The following is a 24,724-nucleotide window of genomic DNA, read 5'->3' on the forward strand; positions in this document are numbered from 1 at the left end:
CGGGCTTGGTGTGGGGGGCGGGAAACGGCCGGGCCCACCCGCTACGTCTGGGAGCCTGCGCTCCGGCCGCCCGGCACAGCCCCGGACACACGCCCCGTCCGCACTGCCCACTCTCCGCGCCCACTCCCACCCGGCCCGGCCCGTCTCCCGGGGACACACGCCCAAACACGGACGAGACTGACTCAGGTCCGAGGCCCACAGACGACAGTCTTAACCTTCGCATTCTCCCCAATTTCCACACTTGGTCAGAGAGTCCTCTAACTCTCCTCAGGGTACAGGCAGCGCCGCATCCAAAAGACTGACCGGTGCCCCAAGAAATCCAGTAGCCACGGCCGCGCGGGGTATGACGGGGCGGGGGCGGGGTCCCGCAAGGTATGATGGGCCGGGGGGCGGGGCGTGGCGCAGCCGGGGCGCCCGAGCGGTCCGCGGGAAGCACAGCCGTGCGCGCCCCGGAACCAGGTCCGGGTGGGCTGCGGTCCGGGCGCCCTCCTGTTGGAGGAGGGAGGGGCTGGCGCAGCCATGTTCGTGGCGCGCAGCATCGCGGCGGACCACAAAGATCTCATCCACGATGTGTCTTTCGACTTCCACGGACGGCGGATGGCCACCTGCTCCAGTGACCAGAGCGTCAAGGTGTGCGCGGGGCCGAGCCCGGAAGGAGGCGGGAGCGTGCGCGGCCCGCTGTCCGAGCGGAGGGGCGCGTGGAGACTGGACTCTTCCCGACTTGAGGCGCGCTGCGGCCACGAGGTCCGGAGCCCAGGCCGACTGGCGGGCGCCCTCCTCCTAGCTATTGTGGAGTCAACGCCGCCTGGGCCGCCTCCGCGCGGCTGCGGGGGCGTCCGTGCGTCACGGGGGCGTGCGTGCGTCATGGCGGCGTGCGCGCTCCTGCCGCGCGGGAGGCCGGACGCGCGGGGCTGGTCGGCTCTCCAGGGCCGCCCGGCTGGGCCCCAGGCGCCATGGCACGGCTCCTCGTTGGTCAGGCAGGGACCCGGGTCGCGGGGACGCCGGCACAGTGGGTGGGGTGAGCCGGCCCCCGCGCACCTCGGACCCTCCATCCGGAGCGGGGCCCCGGGACCCCTCCCCGCCGTCCGCCCGCTCGTCACAGAAGTGCCGGGGCGGGGGGAGCCGCGCGGCCGGTCTGCTCCGTACGCGACGTCCTCGCGGGCGGGTCGGAATCCACTTCCCGGGCTGCAAGTGTTGCGAGGCCCAGGTTTTCTCACCCGCCCCTCCGCCCGCCCCGCCGTGGGAGTGTCGCAATAATTAGCGTCCGTTAACCGAGTGGGTTTCCTTATCCGAGTAGAACTCAGCTTCCAAGTCACTAGGACTTAGTGGGTCGTCCAGTACGGAGCTTTTGTCTGTCGTGGTGTTGCAGTGAAAATCTTCGTTAACCCGGCTTTTTATGTTTTCTGGATGATTTCCTTAGGCTTATTACAGTAGAGAAATTAGTGAATATTTTAAAAGTTTTTGAGAGTAATTGGCAAATTAGCTTTTTGCAGGTTTGTACTATGTTACAATACTGCTGGTGAAGAGTATCAGTGTGATAGTTGTCCGTGTTGGGCATTATCATTGCAGTTTTTTTTCTTTAATTATTTTTTATTGTGGTAAGGTACACGTAACAGAATTTACTACCTTAGCCATTTTTAAGCGTACAGCTCAGTGGTATTAAGTATGTTCATATCTTTGCCTCCATCTCCAGAACCTTCTCATTTCGCACTGTCCCCGTTAAACATAACTAGCCGGTCCCTCCGGCCCCCGCCCCTGGCAGCCACCCTTGTACTTTCTGTCTCTGAATGTGGTTCTTCTAGCAGCCTCATTTAAGTGGGATCTTACAGGATTTGTCTTTTTTGTGACTGGCTGATTTCACTTAGGATAATGTTTTGAAGTTCATACATGTAGCATATGTCATAATTTCCTTTGTGAAAAAGGGTATGTTTAAACTTAAAAACTTTTTTAAAAGGTTAAAAATATATATTGCATATACCGCATTTTACTTATCACTCATCTGTCAGTGAAGTTGGGTTTCTTCTACATTTTAGTTGTGAATAATGCTGGTATAAATGTGGGTGAACAAATAACTCCTTGAGGCCCTGCTTTCAACTCTTTGGGGTGCAGACCCAGAAGTGGAATTGCTGGATCACATGGCAATTCTATTTTTATTCGAAGTTTTTTGAGGAGCCACCATACTGTTTATCATTACGCTTTCTTAACACAGGTTAAAATGTCTTATTGTAATCTGTATTTTTTGTTGGTAGTAATGTTGAATGTTTTGTTTTTGTTTGTTATATATACAGTTGATCCTCATTATTTGCAAATTTTGTATTTGTGAATTTGCTTATTCTTTAAAATTTATTTGTAACCCCCAAATCAATGCTTATGGTTGTTTGTTGACATGAGCTGGGTGGCAAAAAAATTATAGAGTTGTCGGATGTGCATTCCCAGCTGAGGTTGGACAGGTGACACTCTGCCTTATGATTCAGGCTTTCATAATGTAAACAAGCATCCTTCTCATTGTCTATTTAGTGTCACATTTTTGTTCTTTTTTTGGTGATTTCCATTGTCTGAAGTGGTCCCCAAGTGTAGTGCTGCATAGAGTTCCCACAAGCAAGAAGGCTGTGATGTGCCCTATGGAGAAAGTGTGTGTTAGGAAAGCTTCATTCAGACGTGAGTTATGCTACTGTTGGCGGGGAGTTCAGTGTTATTGAATCAATAATGTATACCAAATACGGTGTTTTTAAACATACACACATAAAACAAGGTTATGTATCGATTGCTTGACAAATATATTGTGACCAGATGCTCTTGTGAATCTCACCTATCAGTATTTTCCTCAGGAGGAGTGGTTTGGCATTCGCCAATTTACTGCTTACAGTGACATTCTAGGACATAACTAGGACATAATGGCTATAAGTAACCAGACTTGACTGTAACTGATATTGTCTCCATTAACTAGTAGAGCAAAGGTTCCTTGACCCCAGTGCTCAGCACAGTGCCTGACGTATCCAAGTTTCTCAATAAATATTTTGTTGAATGAGTGAATGTTTACTTACTGATTGTATTCTTTTGTGAATTTATGTTCCCCTCCTTTGCCCTCATAGTGACTAATGTTTATGTTTTTCATATTAATTTGTAGGAATTCTTGGTATAAAATATCTTTTTTCTTGCAGGTCTGGGATAAAAGTGAAAGTGGGGATTGGCATTGCACTGCTAGCTGGAAGGTTAGTATTTATTTTTACAGTGATTTGAAAGAATTGAAACATTTACTATTTAGTAGCATTAGTGACTTGCTGTTCAGCTTTGAGAGAATTGTAAAATTTATATCTTTTACTTACATTTTTTTCACTATTAAAGTAACAAATACACTTCAGAATGTTTAAGAATAAGAAATTTGAAATTCTGTATCATTCTAACCTCATTATTTTTTGCATCTCAGTATTTCTTACCTTTTTCCTTTATATATTTTTTAATAGTTGTGATGTTTTGTACAGTTTTATTTCTTGTATTTTAGAAATAATAGCTTTACCCAGGTACATTTTTATGTATCTTGAGAATCATCAATTTTAAGTGTACAGTTCAACGAGTGTTAGTAAATTTACACGGTTATGCAACCATAACCATAATCTAGTTTTAGAACACTTCCATCAACCCTGAAGTTTCCCTTGTGCCTTTTGGGGTCAATCCTCGTTCCCTCTTAAGCCCCAAGTAACCACTGAACTATTTGTATAGTTTTACTTTTTCTAGACATTTCATATAAGTGGAATTCTACAGTATGTAGTTCTTTGTTTCTGCCTACTTAGCATGTTTTTGAGGTTCATTGATGTTGTGGCATGTGTCAGTGGTTCGATCCTTTGTAATGCTGAGTAGTATTCCCTTGTATAGATGAAGCCACATTTTATTTATTCATTCACTATTTGATGGACAATTTGACTGTTTTTAGTTTTTGGCACTTATGAATAGTGCTGTTATGAACATGCCATACAAGTCTTTGTGTGGACAAACATTTTCGATTCTCTTAGATATGTAGGAATAGAATTGCTGGGCTGTGTATGTTTTAACTTTCTTGAAAACTGCCAGACTCTTTTCCAGAGTGCCTGCACCATTGTATTCCACCAGCAATGTATGAGGGTTCTAGTCTGTCTTTTTGATTATATCTTAGTGGGTGTGAAGTGGTGTCTCACTGGGTTTCAATTTGTATGCCCTTAATGATTAATTATGTTGATAGTGTTTTCATGTGCATATTTGCCATTCATTTATCTTCTTTGGTGAAGTGTCTATTCAAATCTTTTGTCCTCTCCCCTTTTTTTAAATTGAGGTGAGGGTCACACAACGTAAAATTAGCCATTTCAAGTAAACAAATAAATGTGAGTGCATTTATTACATTCACAATGTTGTACAATTACTACCTCTGTCTAGTTCCAAAACTTATTTTTATCACTCCAAAAGGAGACTCGTATTTCTTGCTTTTTAGTTTAACAGCATGTTTCATAAGTACTTTAGTTTGTTTTTAAACATAACTATAGCAACAAAACAAATATAACAACAAATATACCCTATTTTGTTTAGCTGATGGATATTTAAGTTGTTTCCTTTTTATTGTGATGAACACCTTTATGCAATCCTTATTCTTTAGTTAGATTGTGCTTTACTGGGAATCTAACATTTAGCAGAATCTCAGTGCCGTAGTGCATCTTTTACTTAATAGCCTGTAAAAATAAGAAAGGTGAAATGAAAAAGACTGGACAGAACAAAGGATAAAAAATAAGGGTGCAGGGGCTTCCCTGGTGGTTGGGAGTCTGCCTGCCGATGCAGGGGATGCGGGTTCGTGACCGGGTCCGGGAGGGTCCCACGTGCCGCAGAGCGGCTGGGCCCATGAGCCGTGGCCGCTGGGCCTGTGCATCTGGAGCCTGTGCTCCGCAGCGGGAGAGGCCACAATGGTGAGAGGCCTGCGTACCGCAAAAATAAATAAATAAATAAATAAGGGTGCAGGGACTTTCCTGGTGGTCCAGTGGTTAAGACTCCGTGCTTCTACTGCAGGGGGCATGGGTTAATCCCTGGTCGGGGAACAAAGATCCTGCATGCCGCAAGGCACGGCCAAAAAAAAAGGGGGGGCGGTGCAGAGTTTACCATTGGATGATGACACTGTTACCATGTAGAAATTATTGGATTATGAAAGTGTTCTGAGATTACTGAGTATAAAAGTGTTAGATTGAAAGAGATTTTGTAAACATCATTGGTGGACTGGTGCTTGTTGTCATACATTATTTTTACTGGAAAGCACAAATGAATTCTGTTGATGTGAAATGCTTTAAGACTTTTCTGCCTTTTTTTTTGGTCAACAAAAAGTTGGATAATAGTAATTTGAACTAATTTGACATTTTTCATCTATAAAGATAATGCTATTGAACTTTAAATTATTTCCTCAGAATACAAGGATTTGGACTTCTCTATGTTTGTTCTCATTGCCTCTTTTCCTAGAATAGTCCATTGTCTAGCCAGACATCAGAATCATTTAAGCATTTTGTTGCTATGGTTTCTTATATTGTCAGGCTTTTGAAGCATATAATTTTTAAATTTTATTTATTTTTTTTGCGGTACGCGGGCCTCTCACTGTTGTGGCCTCCCCCGTTGTGGAGCACAGGCTCCGGACGCATAGGCTCAGCGGCTATGGCTTACGGGCCCAGCCACTCTGCAGCATGTGGGATCTTCCTGGACCGGGGCACAAACCCGTGTCCCCTGCATCGGCAGGCGGACTTTCAACCACTGCACCACTAGGGAAGCCCTGAAGCATATAATTTTGATTACTCTTATTTATCAGGTGGATGTTTCCTATAGAGGAAATTTGCAAGTAAAAAAAAAAACAAAACAGTGGACTGATAGAATCTCTCTGTTTAAAAGCTTTGTTAGGCTAAACTCTGAACCAAGTCTCCAACTATCATTAGCACGGAAAGAGGTCAACTTTATCCAGCTGGATTTTTCTTTATTAGTAAAATGTTAGAAGAATTTGACTCTAGAGGGGCTGCAATCTTAAGTACAGAGTATCTTCTAGACGTTAAAAGTGCTAGAATTGAACTTTTTTTTGGCTGCGCTGCACAGCATGCGGGCTCTTAGTTCCCCGGCCAGGGATCAAACCCATGCCCCCTGAAGTGGAAGAGTGGAGTCTTAACCACTAGACCACCAGGGAATTCCCTAGAATTTAACTTTTTAAATGTTAAATTGAATAGCTTTCTCCTTTTGTTGAAGTAAAAATACCTGTATTCTGTTTCTTCAAGTGACTAAACTCAGCTTTTTTCATTTTTTGCTTTTTTAATTCCTCAGACACATAGTGGATCTGTGTGGCGTGTGACATGGGCCCATCCTGAATTTGGACAGGTTTTGGCTTCCTGTTCTTTTGACCGAACAGCTGCTGTCTGGGAAGAAATAGTAGGAGAATCAAATGATAAACTGCGTGGACAGAGCCATTGGGTGAGACATTTGTAAGCGGTGGGTTGGTGGGTGGGGAACATGAGCACCCGAGGAGCAGTGGTCTTTCCAAGAACACTTCGGGGTGGTAAGATTTTCAGTCCCACCCGCCTTGACCTCCAGAGAGGAGAGAGGCGCTGGGGATTGATGTAGTCACCAGTAGCCAATGAGGTAGTCATTCACGCCTGTGTAATGATGTCTCCATAAAACCCCTATAGCAGCTGTCCTCAACCTTTTTGGCACCAGCGACCCGTTTCGTGGAAGACGGTTTTTCCACGGGGAGGGCAAAGGGGGATGGTTTCGGGATGATTCAAGCACGTTACATTTGTTGTGCACTTTATTTCTATTACTATTACATTGTAATAATAAAATAATGAAATAATTATACAACTCAGCATAATGCTGACAGGAGGCGGAGCTCAGGTGGTAATGTGAGCAATGGAGAGCGGTTGTAAATACAGACGAAACTTCACTCGCTTGCCTGCTGCTCACCTCCTGCTGTGCGCCCTGGTTCCTAACAGGCCACAGACCGGGACTGGTCCATGGCCCAGGGGTTGGGGACCCTTTCCCTAGAGGACAGGGTTTGGAGGCTTCTGGGCTGGTGAACACCTGGAGATTTGGGGAGAGTGGTGCTTGGAGGGGGCGTGGAAGCTCCACACCTGTCCCCAGCCTTGGGTACCTGTCCCCAGCCTGTGCGTCTCTTCCATGTGACTGTCCCTGAGTTACACCAGTCAGTCAGAAGCACAGATAACAACCTGGGTTTTCGACTGGCATCTGAAGAAGGGTGGTCTTGTGGGACTGAACTCTTGAGCTCGTGGAATCTGACGCTATCTCCGGGTAGTTAGTGTCAAAATTGAGTTGAATTCTCCTTGGACACCCTGCTGGTGTCAGAATTATGTGGGGAACAGCCTCTACCCCCCACCCCCACCGGAATTGAAATTGTTACCAGAAACTTTTACTTCTTTAGGGAAATGCCTCTTCAAGTCCTTTGCCCATTTTTTTGTTGTTGAGTTGTAGGTAGGGGTTCTTTAAGTATTCTGGATATTAATTCCTTAAGAGATATATGATTTCCAAATATTTCCTCCCATTCTGTGATTTGCCTTTTCACTCTCTTGATAGTGTCCGTAGGTGCACAAAATTTTCATTAAGTCCAGTTTATTTTTTTCTTTTGTTTCCTTGTGTTTTTGGTATCATAAATCATAGACAAATTCATTGTAATGGAGACTTTTCCCCAAAGTTTTCTTTTAAGAGTGTTGTGGTTTTAGTTCTCATGTTTAGGTCTTTGATTCATATTGAGTTAATGTTTGTACACGGTATAAGGTAAGTATCTAACTTCATTTTTTTACATGTCAATATCCAGTTTTCTAACACCTTTTATTGAAAAGATTGCCTTTTCCCCATTGAATGATTTTGACATCCTTGTTGAAAATCAAGTGACCATATATGGAGAGTTTATTTCTGGACTCTATTCCATTGGTGTCTGTCTATTCTTAGGCCATAACAAATTGTTTTAATTACTGGAGGTTTGTAGCTTGCATACTATTCATATTGTTTGACTTTTTTTTTTTAAATGATGGGAGGGGTTGGCCTCATTGCCTTTGCACCGGGGCCTTCCTCAGGCAAACAGTTGCTTAAGGGCAGGGGAGCAGAGACATTTCTTGAATAGAAAGGATTTTTCTAGCAGTCAGTCTGAGATGGATCAGTTAGCATCCTATAGGTGGGGTTTAGGAGTGGTGGCATAGAAAGGATTTTTCTTCGAACTTAATAGTTAAATCCACTGTCATTAATACATTTAATATTTCAGCATTCATGTTATTAATTATTCAGTGGTGTTTTTAGACAAAAGTTTGCAAAGATGCTCTGCTATCTTTGAAGTTTGATATTCTTTTGATATTCAGACACCTTAAGATGTATTTTAGTAACCATAGACAGTAAACTCTTGATTTCTAAATTTTATTGACATTTTCAGTCAAAAATCATCTTATCTAGGTGCCAGACAGTAACTGGTACATGCTATGCTGGGATTCTCTAATTACCAGAATGCCAGCTTCGTACCATTCGCTTGGTCTCTACTACATGCCTTCTTTTAAAAGTGGATGGTAGCGGTCTGAGTAGGACTAACACTTATATTTGATGGAAGAAGTTTCACACCCTCCATTCTGCTGTTAAAGAATCTTAATTCCTTTACTTTGCGGCCTGCTTTGTATGACAAAACTGCTCATATGAAAATTCTAACATTTTCTGGTTTACTGACCTATCTGCTTAAGAAGAGAGTACTTAACCTAATTTAATAAAGTTAGACTTCGTAAGGCCTTCTTTCTTCTGCCATAGAGGGAGTAATTGATTATAGGTCACTGGTTTGTTACTGATTGCTAGCTGTGTATGTGGTATTTTGTTAAGTGCTTTGTACGAAATTGAGGCCCACACAGGTTTTGAATATCTTATTCAAGGTTATATACCTAGTAAGTGGCAGAGGAGTTCTGTGTGATTTCAGAGCCTGTGTTCTTTCCACTCTGCCATCCTTTTTTTTTTGTATTTAATTAATTTATTTATTTTAAGATGTACTTTAATTTTTAAAAATTTTTGGCTGTGTTGGGTCTTTGTTGCTGCGCGAGGGCTTTCTCTAGTTGTGGCAAGCAGGGCTACTCTTCCTTGTGGTGTGCAGGCTTAGTTGCTCCGCGGCATGTGAGATCTTCCCAGACTAGGGATCGAACCCGTATCTCCTGCATTGGCAGGTGTGTTCTTTTTTTTTTTTTTTTTTTTTTTTTGGCAGGTGTGTTCTTATCCACTGCGCCACCAGGGAAGTCCCTGTATTTAATTTAAATTGTTAATTTTTTTTCAGGTCAAGAGGACAACGCTAGTGGACAGCAGAACATCCGTTACCGACGTGAAATTTGCTCCTAAGCATATGGGTCTTATGTTAGCAACCTGCTCAGCAGATGGTATAGTCAGAATCTACGAGGCACCAGACGTCATGAATCTCAGCCAGTGGTCTCTGCAACATGAGATCTCATGCAAGCTAAGCTGTAGTTGTATTTCTTGGAACCCTTCAAGGTATGCTTACACAGCAATCCTCTGGTGATATAAGCCTAGTAATTATTACACTTAGCATCAGATGGTTTATTTTTTTGAAAATGCTTTTCTTAAGTAGTCTTGTTCATTATTTTTAAAAATGTATATTATGTAGAATAAAAATTCTCCTTTCTCCACCCTGTCATGTGTCTTATACCCCTATTTCTACCCCACAGAAGAAGCCAACCACTGTAAATATTCTGGTGCGCCTTCTGGACTTTTTCCATGTATATAAAATAAATATTTAATAACAAATATTTAATTTGTGTGTTTATAAACACACAAATATATGCAAATACAGGTATATGCTATCATGTACAAGTGGACACAAAACACACAGACATGTTTAGACATAACATTTTCCTTTCATGCAATTTGCCTTTTTCACTTACAGATACATCATGGGCATTTTCCCATGTGTTAGTATAACTAGTTCTTCGTTACTCCTTTAACTGCTGTATAGAGTGTGATTCTAAGACTGTATCATAGTTGATTTTTATTAAACTTTTTAAAATTAAAAGAGTAATGAGTCACCTGATAAAAAAATTCAAATAATCTAGAAGAGTACAAAATGAGAGGTAAAAGTTCCCTTACTCCCTAAAAACAAATGCTGTTAGTAGTTTTGTTTTTAGATTTTAATTCTGGTAGTCACTATTTTATTTTTAAATGATTTATTTATACCTTTGGTTCTTGCTGTGTTATCTTTAGACAGTATTTATACTCATTCTGTGAAAGATGACTTCAGCACATTTACAAAGCTTTCCACTTGTGAAGGTATGACAAGGTATTTTATTTGTGGAAGTGTTAATAGTTGTTTAGTTGTATTGGTAATTATCTTAATTTCAAATATTTATTTCTCTTGTGATTTATCGATTTTTAGACTATATATTGACTCACCTCTCTTTTAAAAAAGGGGAAATCAGCTTTTTTTTGCTTCTACCACACATTCACCCTCCCATTTCCTAATATTTTGTTATATTGCTTATACAGTGACAGGATTTACAATGTTTGTATTTATGTTTTGTAAACATTTAATAATATTAAGTTATATGTGTTAAGTACACATATAAGTACTTTATCTTTTGACTACAGGTTGATTCTAAATATTAAGTAGCAACCAAATTTATAAGACTAGATTATGTAAATATTCATTACAGACATAAATGTAATCTGTTTCATGGAAACTTTCTCACACAGAATAATATGGCATTAACTCCTGATGGGTGCTCTTTTCTCTTTACTGATTCCTTTACTTTTGGGTTATACTTGGCTGTCACAATTTTCATATCACGAGTTGCCTTTGGATTTTTTGTTTTCATTTTGGTCGCATACCTCTTAAAGTAACTTTTTTTCCTATATGGGATGGATGGCAAACTTTCTGAATTCTGGCATACCCAGAAATGTCTTAATTTTTCTCCATGCTTAATTATAGTTTGACTAGTTTTAGAACTTCGGCCAAGTTCCAAATGTAAGAATTTCAAATTACTATTCTTGAATCTTTTAAACTTTAGGTGGTGAGATGTCTGAGGTCAGTCTGATACTGGATCTTTTGTAGGAAGACTAGTCTTTCTGGAAGATTTTAGGATTTTGCCTTACTACCTTGAGTTGCAAGTATATTCTCCGAGTTTGTGGTTTGTCATTTTGACACTATCATGACTTTTGATAGTCTGCAGAGAGTTCTGAATTTTAATATAGCCACACTTAACAGTCTTTCTATATTTGTTATAGTGCTTTTTGTTTTTTTATTTGAAAAATTCCCCACCTTGATGTTGTCAAGTGTATTCTGAAAGGTTTTTGGTTTTGCCTTTCACACTTGGGTCATTAAAACTCCTGGAATTGCTTTGTATGGGTTTAAGGTAGTAGAATTCTAAAATTTATATACCAGGATGTTTCCAAGTGTTTTTTCTTTTAAAACATTTTTCTGTTAGGGAAGATTTCAAATATACTAAAAGTATATAATAGGCAGAGCCTCAAATATCCATCACCCAGCTACAGTAATTCAAAGCTACTCTTGTTTAATCTGTATATGCCTCCCCACCTTCACAAACAAAACAAAACAAAAACTGGATTATTTTTAAGTAAATCCAGACATACACTATTAGATGTTGGTCTTTTTTGAATTCATCCTGCTTGATGCTTAGTGGTCCCTTTTAAGGTAAAGAAGATCCTTGTCTCAGATTGGGGATATTTTAGGATTCTTTGATAATTTATCCTTCTGTTTTCTCGATTCTGTCCTTCTGGAATTCATCTTTGATTATTCTTGGATTTACTCTCTATTTCTTTAAAATTGTTTGGAGATTTACTACTCTGTCTTCCAGATCTCCAACTTGTTCTTCAGGTGTACATTTTATACCATCCAGTGATGTTGGGGGTTGGGGGGAGTGGCAATCATTTTTAATTGTTAAGAAGTCTTTCTTTTTCTCTGATAACTCCTTTTTTATGCCTGTCAGTTTTTGTTACATGGATACAACATTTCTCTGAGGATCCTAATTAAAATTTTAAAAAATTTTATGTTTTTTGATTTACAGTCAAGTCTCCTTTTTTGCAGTAGTTATGTTCTATCAAGTTGCTGCAACACTGAATTAGCTAATACTGAGCCACCCCTCCCAGGGGAAATACAGGATTAGGTGCTACCAGCCTCTGATCACATTTTTGTTAACTGATCAGTACTTAACCTTGTTTTATGTGTCTTTCTGTCTAAAGCCACCTTATTTAGCATATATTCATTAACATTGAACTCAGCCAACAACACTAACTCATACCTGAATGCAGTTTTTATCTAACACAGGTATTTTCTCCATAAGGAACATCATGACCTTCTTGCTAAACTTAGGAACACAAGGCAGCACATCAGCACTGCGCTTGGGGGCCATTTTTTTTTTTTGCGGTACACGGGCCTCTCACCGCTGTGGCCTCTCCAGTTGAGGAGCACAAGCTCCAGACGTGCAGGCCCAGCGGCCACGGCCCGTGGGCCCAGCCGTTCCGCGGCACGTGGGATCCCCCCAGACCGGGGCATGAACCTGTGTCCCCTGCATTGGCAGGCGGACTCCCAACCACTGCGCCAGCAGGGAAGCTTGGGGGCCATTTTAAACAGTGAAATCATCAACACAAAGAACAAAAATGCAGAAAACATGATGGTAAATAGAGTGCAAAGCAGACACTGGTTTTCAGCATAAAGCTGAAACAGGAAGGCCCATGAATGCCCCAAGTATTGGATTTTTGGTTTTGCAAATAAATTTTAGCAAGTAGGTCAGTTTACAAATGTAGAATCTGCATATGATGTGGACTGTAGGCTGTTTTATATTTTCTCAAAGATCTATTTCCTCAAAGAACTGTTTGTATGCCTTGGTCTTTAACTGCCACACTCCTTCTTTTTCTCAAGTGCATGTTAGTCTTTGCTCATGTATTTGTGAACAGGAGACTGTGATGGCTGCTAGAGAGAACTGGTGTTGGTATTTTTCTCCTGTTAGATGCTCTGTTTTCTTAACAGCTCATTCTCTTACTTAGGGGGTTGGTTGAGTTTTGACTAAGTAGGTGGAGTGATTTGGCAGGGTTTCCTTGTAGGGCGACCAAGAGGGAGCTGGCAGGTGGGCATTACCCCCAAATTGCCAAAGTCAGGTTTTGACTTGGGGGATAGAGCACTTTAATGTATTTTCTTCTTTCTTGTCCCTCTCCCTGCCAGCTTTGCAGTGCTACTTTATTTCAAGTTCATATCTCTCCTCATAAGTTCTAATCATCTCACTAGGATCCTTCTCAGATTTTATTTAGCCTAGAGCAGAGTCAGCTGCCAGCCATGGGGGTCTTCTGATTGCAGATTATTAAATGAATCAATTCATGATTGCCCCATTACTCATTACTATTGGTTGATTGATTGATTTGTTATTTACTTATTGATTAGAGGTTGGAGCTGCTAGAATTTCCTCCTTAATGATAGTTGTTGAGCTCTTTTTCCCTTAGCATTTTAACTGTCTGATCTCCTTTTGCTTCCTGGAATCCTCCAGATTTCATGATTTCTGATGGCACATTCTGATTTCTGCACTGTTACAGTGTTATTTTTTCATCATTTCCATGGAGGCGTAGGAAGGAGATGCAGGTGATCAGTCTCCTGTATTCAGTCAGAGAGTTGGATGGTTTTGCTCACTGTTTAATTACGAGTCATATTTGGAAAATGGTTTAAATGTGATCATCTTATTTATGGATATACAAATGAGATAATCCTCAATTCAGGTTGTTGTCTGGATGTTTCACAATTTATTTTTTAGAATATTTTAAAAATTTATATTTTCAGTAATTTTAGAATATATTACTGTAAATGTACTTGTCCTTGATCAAATAAATACATTTGTGGAACATTGAAAAAAGAAATTTTGTGAGATATAGAAATTACTATAATTTACATCCCTTTGAATAGCTAAGAATTATAATAAGTAACTTGTAATTTTATTTTATTACTATAGCACTTTGTAGTTTATCTGGTATTTTTCTTTTTTTTAATTAAAAAAAATGTTTGTTTATTTGTGGCCACGTCAGGTCTTAGTTGCAGCACTTGGGCTTCTCTCTAATTGTGGCGTGCAGGCTCCAGAGCACGTGGGCTAGTTGCCCCAAGGCATGTAGGATCTTAGTTCCCCGACCAGGGATCGAACCTGTGTCCCCTGCATTGGAAGGTGGATTCTTTTTTTTTTTTTTTATGCGTTACGCGGGCCTCTCACTGTTGTGGCCTCTCCCGTTGCGGAGGACAGGCTCCGGACGCGCAGGCTCAGCGGCCATGGCTCACGGGCCCAGCCGCTCCGCGGCATGCGGGATCCTCCCAGACCGGGGCACGAACCCGCGTCCCCTGCATCGGCAGGCGGACTCTCAACCACTGCGCCACCAGGGAAGCCCTGGAAGGTGGATTCTTAACCACTGGACCGCCAGGGAAGTCCCTACCTGGTTTTTTCCTTATATTAGGTGATGTCGTTATCAGATGCTTTAGTAATAAACACCTAAACCTTTTTTTAAAAATTATCGCATTTTGTTTTCAGCTTTATGAAATTGGCAGATCACAATATCAAGATCAAAGGTTAAACAATACCTCTATGTCATGTTCATAGAGGTATTACTTAATCTGGATGGGGGAGGCAAAGGAAATCAATATCTAGGACATTAGACATAGAAATGAAAAAAAAAAAGATTCAACCTAGAGTCAACCTCAGTAGAGTTCACTCTCTTAATTGCTTATCTTTTGCCTTTGTCAAAACGCCGTTGACCACAAATGAGTCTGGAGACTAGAGAATGACAGGCATGCCTTCCTGAGGGTGGTCTTTTTCTACTTTTCCTTCTCCATCGGGGTGGGGTTCTTTTTGTACGAAGCACATAAAAATCTTTTTGCCATGAATTTGGTCACCGTAAAATTACTTTTCATTCTATAGTTAATGACCAGAACTTTTAGAAAGAAAAATTCTAACGCCTCTTAAGTGTCTTTAAAAAAAAAAAAAAATCTATTGACAGCTTGAAGCCTTTTGTTTTGGGAAAAGGACTACTTTCTAAGCCATAAGAAAATGTGATTAAAAACAAGGTGAGGGGCTTCCCTGGTGGCGCAGTGGTTGAGGGTCCGCCTGCCGATGCAGGGGACACGGGTTCGTGCCCCGGTCCGGGAAGATCCCACATGCCGCGGAGCGGCTGGGCCCGTGAGCCATGGCCGCTGAGCCTGCGCGTCCGGAGCCTGTACTCCGCAACGGGAGAGGCCACAAAAGTGAGAGGCCCACGTACCGCAAAAAAAAAAAAAAAAAAAACAAGGTGAAAGCCCAGTGTCCTCAGTCCCCAGGCTGAGAACTCAGGGGTACCCCTCCTGGGTGTGTGGTGCCAGGCGTGGCAGGGGTCTAGTCCAGAGTGACACGCTGACTGGTGGGTTGCATGGCTGCTGAATGCATTTTTAATTCTCTGAACTAAATGTGCATTAACTTTATAATTATGTAAAATATCTTATACTTTTCCTTTCTAGCTCTCGTGCTCATTCCCCCATGATCGCTGTAGGAAGTGATGACAGCAGCCCAAACGCAATGGCCAAGGTTCAGATTTTCGAATATAATGAAAACACCAGGTCAGTACTGCTTTGGTTAAGTTATTGTTCTGAATTGCATTTAATTTTTTAAAATGTTATTTCTTTATTCATTAACTCAGTTATGCATTATTTGTCACATATTTACTGATTTCCTATGATATGCTAAGTTCTCTGCTCTGGTAATATAAAATTGAGTGGTGTAGAGGAAAAGGTAATTGATCTCCCAGTATGTACCATCATGAAGGGAAAACAAACAAACAAAAAAAAGGTGAAAAATGGTGATGAATTTTATAAACTGGGAGAATCAGGATGTTCAGAGATTATGCCTAGGGGGAGGGGGCCAGGAAGATTCATTCAAAAGGAGACCCATAGGGCTTCCCTGGTGGCACAGTGGCTGAGAGTCCGCCTGCCGATGCAGGGGACATGGGTTCGTGCTCCGGTCCGGGAGGATCCCACATGCCGCGGAGCGGCTGAGCCCATGAGCCATGGCTGCTGAGCCTGCGCGTCTGGAGCCTGTGCTCCACAACAGGAGAGGCCACAACAGTGAGAGGCCCACGTATCGCAAAAAAAAAAAAAGGAGACCCATAGAATGAGTAGAAGTTAGCCAGACAAAGAGGGCAAAACATTCCAGATGGAGAAAACTGCATGTGTTGAGAGAGAGCCAATATATTTTCACTGTGTTTGGAACATAATAGGTAAAAGGGAGTGTGATGAGAAATCTGGAAGGCTTATACCTGCAAGACCTACTGTTCAACGTTTAATTTTTATCTTAAGGGTAATGTGAAGCCATTGAAAGGCTTCTCAGTTGGAGAATAACAGGATCAGATGGTAGTTTAACACTCCCGAGGTGTGGAAATAGACTTTGTTGTAGCTTCCTTTATCATCACTTAAAAAATTCAATTCTTGCTGTTGTCAGCTTAACTTTTTTCTTTACACTCAAATTTTAGGGAATTCAGGTACCCTTTTTCTTAAAAAAGATGTTAATGGCTAACAAATCAAGATCTCATTCGAATTAAGTTTTAGTTACTCTGTTTTAAGCTAAACTTAAAAAAAAATTAAAGGAAGAAACGTGGGAGGTGATATTACATTCCTAGGGCTGTCAAAGCAAATTACTACAAACTGGTGGCTTAAAAGAGATGTTTCTTTTCAGAGTTCTGGAGGCCAGAAATCTGAAATCAACGTGTTGTCAGGGCTGTGCTGCTTTCAGACTCTTTCCTTGTCTCTTCCAGCTTCTGGAGGCTCCAGGAGTTCCGTGGCTGAGCTGCATCACTCCAATCTCTGCCTGTGTCTTCACGTGGCTTCTTCTCTAGTGTCTGTTTCTCTCTCATCCTGAGATCCTTAATTGTATCTGCAAAGGCCCTTTCCGATAGGTCACATTCACAGTTTCTGGGGAATGGGGCTGGACATATTATATATTGCAGAGATAAACACTACTTCATTGTGAGCAAGATGGAGAAAATGGAGATACCTAGACATGTGGATTTTTAAAATTTTCATTTCTGATAATTCTAATGTAAATTGTTTTTTCATTTAGGAAATATGCAAAAGCTGAAACCCTCCTGACAGTCACAGATCCTGTCCACGATATTGCCTTTGCTCCAAACTTGGGACGGTCTTTCCACATTCTTGCCATAGCAACCAAAGACGTGAGAATTTTTACATTAAAGCCTGTGAGGTGAGTTTTTGAAACAATTACTAATTTGAAAGTTCTCTTACCTCTTGCTTATTTTCATTTGTGGAGGAGAGTGTAGAGGCAACAGTGATCTGAAGAATGGATCTTCCCGGACCGGGGCACGAACCCATGTTCCCTGCATTGGCAGGCGGACTCTCAACCACTGTGCCACCAGGGAAGACCAAGAGAGGAGATTTATGTTTTCTTAGTTGTGTTTTATTTAGGCAGATACTAAAATGAATTGGATCCTCTGAATATAATTGCACTCTATAAATGTTTGAAGGAATGAGAGGTGGCAGTCTACTTAGGGAAAATTAAATTAGAACTGAGACATTCTTTTGAATAATCTGTTTAGCTTTAACTTTGGAATTGTGAGTTTCTGTTCTTTTTCTTTTCTTTTTTCCTTCTCTTCTCCTATTCTTCCCTTTCTACTACTTTTTCTTTTGAAATTAATCATTGTCATCTCTTTTATTCCTCAGCCTTTTGGGGGGAATAAAATCCTCTTTAGTCACTTAATATCTTTTATGTGGTAGGATCATGCCAGGTACTGGGGAATCAAGTGAAAGTGACATGGCCCATCTCTCAGTAAGCTATGGAGGTTGGGGGGCAGGTATGGATATGACATTGATATGGCGTGTATGTGAGACCATTTGTATTTTTTAATTTAGAACAGTGAGTGTGTGTGTGTGTGTGTGTGTGTGTGTGTGTGTGTACACTCAGAATTCCTCAGGAAAATTTTTTTATTAACAGGAAAGAACTTACTTCCTCTGGTGGGCCAACAAAATTTGAAATCCATATAGTGGCTCAGTTTGATAATCATAATTCTCAGGTCTGGCGAGTGAGTTGGAATATAACAGGGACAGTGCTGGCATCTTCAGGAGATGATGGCTGTGTCAGGTTGTGGAAAGGTAAGATTTCATTGGAGGAATTGTTGCTTTATGATGCTACTTTAGAATTTTCACTTAGAAATGTAAACTCTGAAGTATTTTGAAAAAAATTATCTTTCTACAGTTACTTTTAAATTAATGTCTCATATTGTGTTGAATCTTTGTCATTTTACCTAGTTCATAGCAGTAATTGACTAATTGAATTGTTTACGTTTCCATGTGGAACAAAGTAAAACTAACTGTAACAGAATATACACTACCTCCAAAGATACCATTTGCTATGTGTGTAACTTGTGGAACTTCTCTACAAACTCAGGATATAGTCATCTCTTATTTGATTAAACAATTGCTTTAGCCAACAAGCCCTTAAGAGAAGAAAAATCCAGTATCTTCCCCACTTCTTCTCTACAGCTCCCAAAAGTTAGAGAATCTTGAGGCCACTGATTCTAAAAGTTTCTTACAAATGCCAAGCAGAGAAGGTGGTCTGGACGGTCGACACAGACTGTGGGTCCTGTGGCATGGTCTGTACTTCTCCACGGATGTTTATCCACTGGCTCTGTGTACCACTCTAGTCGGTAGCGTCCCATCTTTAGGATTCGAAGTTACAGCTTCGTTCATTTCCCCTGAGGAGTTACTGTTCCCAAACTGCAGTTTGGCTGAGTCTCCTATGGTCAGCTTTAGGCTGTGGTAGAACCAGCCCAGGTGTCCCTTTCCTCAGGGTTTTTGCTGCCCTGTCCTGCCTAACTTGGATTTCCTGAGCTCAGTGTCTGCAGTGACCAGTTTTGTATCCAAACAATTAGACCAAGTTGGATAAGCCACTCAAACCCCAGAGGTTCTATTACCTACATCCATGAGGACTTGACTTGTACTCGCTTAACCGAGAAGGTGACTCCGTTACCCACACATCAGAACTGAAATCCATTATAATGAAGACAGAATTTTATTTTGATATTAACTTAATGTAATAATGTGGTAGCTTAGAGAATTGTCTCTGTTAATATTTATCTAGTAAGGAAAGGAAATGGGTGGTGAGAGCTTTGTTTTTCAATTAGTATTTCTTTAAAAACTTCAAAAAATAATTGTTAAAATTGAGATATATGTGTTTCATTTAAAAAAATGTCTTTACCATTTATCCTGAGAGATATGTAGCCTGTAGGTCTCTTTTATTTCTTTAATTGTAGATTTGTGCCCTGGAACATAGGTTATTAGTCATGTTAATGAGTTTGACCATTTTCCTTTCAGCTAATTATATGGACAACTGGAAGTGTACTGGTATTCTGAAAGGTAATGGGAGCCCTGTCAATGGGAGCTCTCAGCAGGGAAACTCAAATCCTTCTCTAGGTTCAAATATACCAAATCTTCAGAATTCATTAAATGGATCTTCTGCTGGCAGGTAGGCTGTTTTGTGAGAAAACTAGAAATTATCTTCTTTTTAAATCATTCTGGTAGCCATACTGAAGGTGTGTTATTTCATGGATTTTAAGACTGAATCAAGAAATTCACACATAATTGTGGCACTAGAAGAGAAGGAGGCACTTTGGTAGCTCTGTATTTGGCTTATTACTTGGTCATAATATTTACAGGTAGGTTCTGAGGCCGTTAAACAAACTCAATTATATGCTGAAATTTAGTGGTCTTCCAGAAACATATATAACTTTGAAGTAATGAGATGAAGAGGAAGTTTGGGACAGTACTGAGGATCGTAGTCCCAGATGAGCATTAGTGTTGCTAGTGCTGGTAGGGTGGCCTTTGAGTCAGGTTAAACTGAAATTTTAAATAAAACACACGAACTAAGGCTTTGTAAAAGTGAGTAAATTAAATGTTTTTTGTGTGTGTGTTTAAAATTTTCATGGAGATTGTAAGAGGATATGGTAAATTCTGAGTTCTTGATTTTTAGAATTTTTAGTATATTTTAGATTCTCAAAGAATGTTTAATGTTATCTAAAGAGTTGTCCTTTTGTTTTCATATTCAAATTTCAATTGTGAATTTGTAAGGTAAAATTATTTTAATATGCCTTTGTGAATAATTTGGAATACTATTTAGGAAACTTCAAAGCACAGCCTTAACAAACTGTCACGTGGTTGTCCTGTTGTCAACTTAAATGAAAGAAGAGAATTGTATTTTAAATTTCCTCAACTTTTTTTTTTTTTTTGCGATATGCGGGCCTCTCACTGTTGTGGCCTTTCCCGTTGCGGAGCACAGGCTCCGGACGCACAGGCTCAGCGGCCATGGCTCACGGGCCCAGCTGCTCCACGGCATGTGGGATCTTCCCGGACCGGGGCACGAACCCGTGTCCCCTGCATCGGCAGGCAGACTCTCAACCACTGCGCCACCAGGGAAGCCCTCCTCAACTATTTTTGTATTGTTATATTTTTATAAAGGAGTCCTGCTTTTTGATTTTTAAGTATTTGCATGAAAACAACTTCAGGTCACCATAGAAGATATCAGATTATAAAGATTATTTCATGAAGCAAAGATACTAGTGTTAATTTTTTTTTTAAAAATCTGGTTTTTAGTTGCTGCCTGTACTGCACATTTTCTTTTGTAAAGAGCTTTGAAGTTTTGATGTGTTCTTATTGTGCCAATAACCATGTGTGTTAGATCTGTGATGCATTTTCCCTTCTCCATTTGTATTATGTCCTTTAACAGAAAGCACAGCTGAGTACCAGCTAACTGGAGTAACTTTGCTGTTTTGCTGCTTGTTGCATGCACACAGGAATGGGAAGCAAGCTCCTTTTCCCCTTCCCCAGCGCCGTTTGACCTCTCCCAAGATACACCAACAGCCTGCTTACTACTAAACGCAGTCCAAAAGGCCTTTAAAAATACAGTGTATATCATTTTTTTTTGTGCTAGCCAGTTTATTGACATTATTTGAAACTTCTGAAATATAAATGGAGAGGCTTTTTGTTGAGACATTGTCACCAAAACAATTTTTTGAAATGTTTCTGAAATGAACATGGGTTTTAAAATTAAAGGATTGTTACCATCCTCATTGCTAGTTGGGAGGAGGGAAGGTATCACTTTATTCCATCTGGAGACTATATATAGACTTATGTCTTTTATTTTCTAAAACAGTAAGCTAAAATGAACTTTTATAATTTTAATTTGAAGATTGAATATTTTTCATAAAGATTGTTTTGAGTGCTAATTTGTTTACCTTTTGTAGAATTGGTTTATACATGATATTATTCAGTACAACTCTGTTATTTGTAATGTTTAAAAAGTATTAGTGAAGGAGTGAGAGAAGTAGTAGTGAAAGTAACTTGACTGTACAGTTTGTAGCCAAACATTTGGTATTGCTTCATTTATAATTTAGAAGTAAAATGAAAACATCTTTGTAAGTTTTCAGTTCATATTCACTAAAGAGATAAATGTTTCTAATATGTGCTTGTATATTTTTATGGTGTGATTTCATGGCTTAAGTTTTCCTTCAAGTAAAAATTTGGAAACATAGTATAAGAAGCAGATAAAACTCTGCTAAAATTGTGCATGCATGTTAACCTCCACATTCCATGTCCCAGGATTTTCTTAATTTTGTTGGCTGCTTCATTTAGTTCATATCCTCTGATAACAAAGCTATAAATCTTTTTTTGAGAAAATGCTAAAGTATTACGGGTAAGTTTTAAAATGGCAGAAGAATAACAATAGGACATATTTTTGAGCCCTTTTACTTATCAAAATTTTGTACTAGTCTTTTTGCAGAAAAACATCTAAGTACATTCAAAGATTGTGTTTCTTCAAAAGTATGTTGCAATAGCTGGCCATACTATGTGAAAGTCTATCTGAACTGGTCCTCAGTATCATGTATGCACTAAAAAATGTGCTGCTGCTACAAGTGAAGTGTTGCTTAAAGAAAAAGCTTATTTGATTTGTAAATTACAGGAGAGCATCAATATGTTTCTGAGAGACTAGAAAATGTTTTAAATTATAAAATTAATGTCTTTTTTGTAACATTCATACTGATAATTTTTTTTAACATTTTAAGTTTAACAGATTGTATTTCTTTTTTCAAGTTTCTATACTTGCTTAAGTGAGCCTGATTTGAGTAAGGGTCTTGATTTTGCTATTATGTTCCGTTAGTTTTGGCATGAATATAGTAAAGCTTTTTTTTCTAGCATGTGTTTTTTCCTCTTTGGTTCTCTTTGTATTTACTACTTTTCTCTTTTTCTTCTGTTTTTTCTTTTTTTTTTTTTTTCTGTTGTTTTTGTTTTGTTTTGGTGTTTTGTTCCTGTCTTCATTGTTTCAGGTATTTCTTTCCCCCTCTGGATTCCCCACGGGCTGGATCGAGATGGTCCAGTTATGCCCAGCTCCTTCCTCCTCCTCCTCCTCCTCCTCCTCTGATAGAGCACTCTTGCGATGCTGACACTGCCAGCCTCCAGTATCCTCACCCTCGCAGACGATCTCTCTCTCGGCCTCTTAATCCCTTACCTGAGAATGAAGGGGTTTAAAAAACACTGATTTAACACTTAAAGGCCTTATTCAAGTGCTTGTAAATGCTTTCATTCCTGGCTTTTTGTTTTTCTTCATTTTCTTTCAGAAGATTTTTCTAATTTAGGGTCTGTCTTGCATGTATTAAAACCAGAACATGGTGTTTGGAACCTAAATGTGTTTGTGCTTCTGCATCAAAGGAATATTTGCTTCATTGGTTGATAACCTTTGATGAAATATGAGATGTGTACACATAACATTAACTGTGAGAGTTACACACAATAGCTGACTTCAAAGTGCCTGTTCTGTACATTTTATTTTGAACTGTTATGGCGTTAAGTTTCTTATGGTTTGTCATACTGGTTAATGTGAAAGCATATCGTTATAGAGTTAACTTTGCCTTTGAGACATGATAAAAAATGTTTTTGATTTTTACAGGCTAATGTTGCAACTGACTAGTTTGTAAAATAAATCATTCCTGTGTATAAAGCAGCAAAACATATTATGGACTGTTTGGTCTTTTTTTTTTTTTTCTTTTAAAGGAAACTGCCTTTCACTACTTGGAATTATTGTTTAAAGCTTTTGTAATTATTCTCCAAGTAGATTATTTAATAAAATATATTTTTAAAGATATGAATCTGTTGCCATATAAAAATAGAATGTAGTTTATTTGATGGTTGGTAAAGCTTATTTATATCTCCTTAAAATATCATATTGCTAAAAAAAAGATCCAAACAATCAGAAATTAGGGGATGATCATGGCATTTATTTAGAAGGTAGAAAGTTAGTATGGAGACTAACATCTAGAATCAACAAATGTCTACTTGACATTTGAACTGCTATTTGAACAGCATTTCGTGTGTCTATCAGCTGATCACACAGATGGTATAGTTGTTATAAATATATATTATAATTTACAATCTAATTTTCAAAGACACTCTCCTATCAATAGACACTTTCCTGTCAAACCCCTAGAGCTTCTTAACATGCAAAGGATAAAGAGCTTATAAAGTATATTGTATTTTAATTTAAGGCAAGGTCTTCCTTCTGTTAAAGGACTTGTTTTAGACCGGTAGACTTGTCGAGTTTCAAAGCAAGAGGTCTCACTTTAAGTCTGGATCTAGCTGAGAATTAAGAATTCAAGTCTTTTAGATTTCAATCATTATCGAGGTACGTGGGGTAGGATGGGGTAATGAATTGAGACAGGCCCTCCCATTTAGTGAACATTGGGCATCTTCTATATGTAAGATACTGTGCTAAACACTTTGGGATATGTAAAAAAAACCAGAAAGGTAGTCGGCACACAGTCATTCTAGTGGGAGAAGGCATTTACAGAATTTACAAAGGGTAGTGAGGATTCAGCTTCATAAAAAAGGTTGAACGGTACAGGAGGCATTAAAGAAAGTGATTTATATGTCAGCAGGATTTGGAAGGAATGTGGGATTGTGACATGCTGGAGTACTTACAGTGGAAGAGGGCGGAGTCCAGGGTGATGGCCCAAATGTAGAAGAGGACAGGGCGTGTGCAGGCAGAGGATTAAGTTTTAGTCCAATGAAAGAACAAGGTTCATTTGGGGAGCTAGTGGGAGATTAACCTGGATGCGTACCTTGTGGTCACACTGTAGAAGGTGCTGGATATTGGAGGTTGAGGTGTTACCACTCAGAGCAGTTGGTAAAGGGAAGCCATGTGAGACGTCCGCCTTTCCTAACTGGACAGGTGTCTCTTCTAATTCCCTGGAAGGTACCCTTGGCCATGGGGCCACTTCAAGCTCTTCCTGGAATTGGAGATTGGAATTCACTATTTCTTCCTTTTCAGTTGGTCAGATAATAGCTAATGTTGTTGAGTGCCTCCACGTGCCAGTGCTCTTCTAGATGCAAGTTAACTGACTTCATCCTCACAGCAAACTCTGAGGCAAGTGCTCTGATTATCCCCATTTTACAGATGAGGACACCTGCAGGTTTAAGCTCTTTGTACGAGGCTGCACAGTTAGGAAGTGAGAGCATTGAGATTTGGACAGTCTGGCATCACAGTGAAGGCTCTTTTCCTGCTAATACTTTGGAGTGTAGATCCCTGTCACTGTCAGGTTGCTGGGTGCCATGGGGAGACCTCCAGTCACTTGATCTTTATGAAGGAAGGACAGTGAGTTGGGTTCAAGGGATTCAGGGTGAGTG

General features: G+C 40.1%; 1 protein-coding gene across 2 annotated transcripts; it reads left to right on the forward strand.

Annotated features, from left to right (window-relative positions):
- Nucleotides 1–380: 380 nt before the first annotated feature.
- Nucleotides 381–23,094, forward strand: SEH1L (SEH1 like nucleoporin). Of its 2 annotated transcripts, none has more exons than XM_032654097.1 (9): nt 381–630; nt 3,162–3,212; nt 6,310–6,456; nt 9,296–9,507; nt 15,506–15,604; nt 17,100–17,240; nt 17,988–18,145; nt 19,367–19,517; nt 20,775–23,094. In XM_032654097.1, the coding sequence occupies exons 1-9, from the start codon at nt 520–522 to the stop codon at nt 20,785–20,787; spliced, it is 1,083 nt and encodes a 360-aa protein (XP_032509988.1). In that variant the 5' UTR covers nt 381–519; the 3' UTR covers nt 20,788–23,094. The 2 variants fall into 2 exon arrangements, with proteins under 2 accessions (XP_032509988.1, XP_032509989.1); XM_032654098.1 differs by having other exon boundaries at nt 395–630; nt 22,372–22,716.
- Nucleotides 23,095–24,724: the final 1,630 nt, after the last annotated feature.

The sequence above is a fragment of the Phocoena sinus genome, chromosome 14 (genome assembly GCF_008692025.1).
Source record: "Phocoena sinus isolate mPhoSin1 chromosome 14, mPhoSin1.pri, whole genome shotgun sequence".
Lineage (NCBI taxonomy): Eukaryota > Metazoa > Chordata > Mammalia > Artiodactyla > Phocoenidae > Phocoena > Phocoena sinus.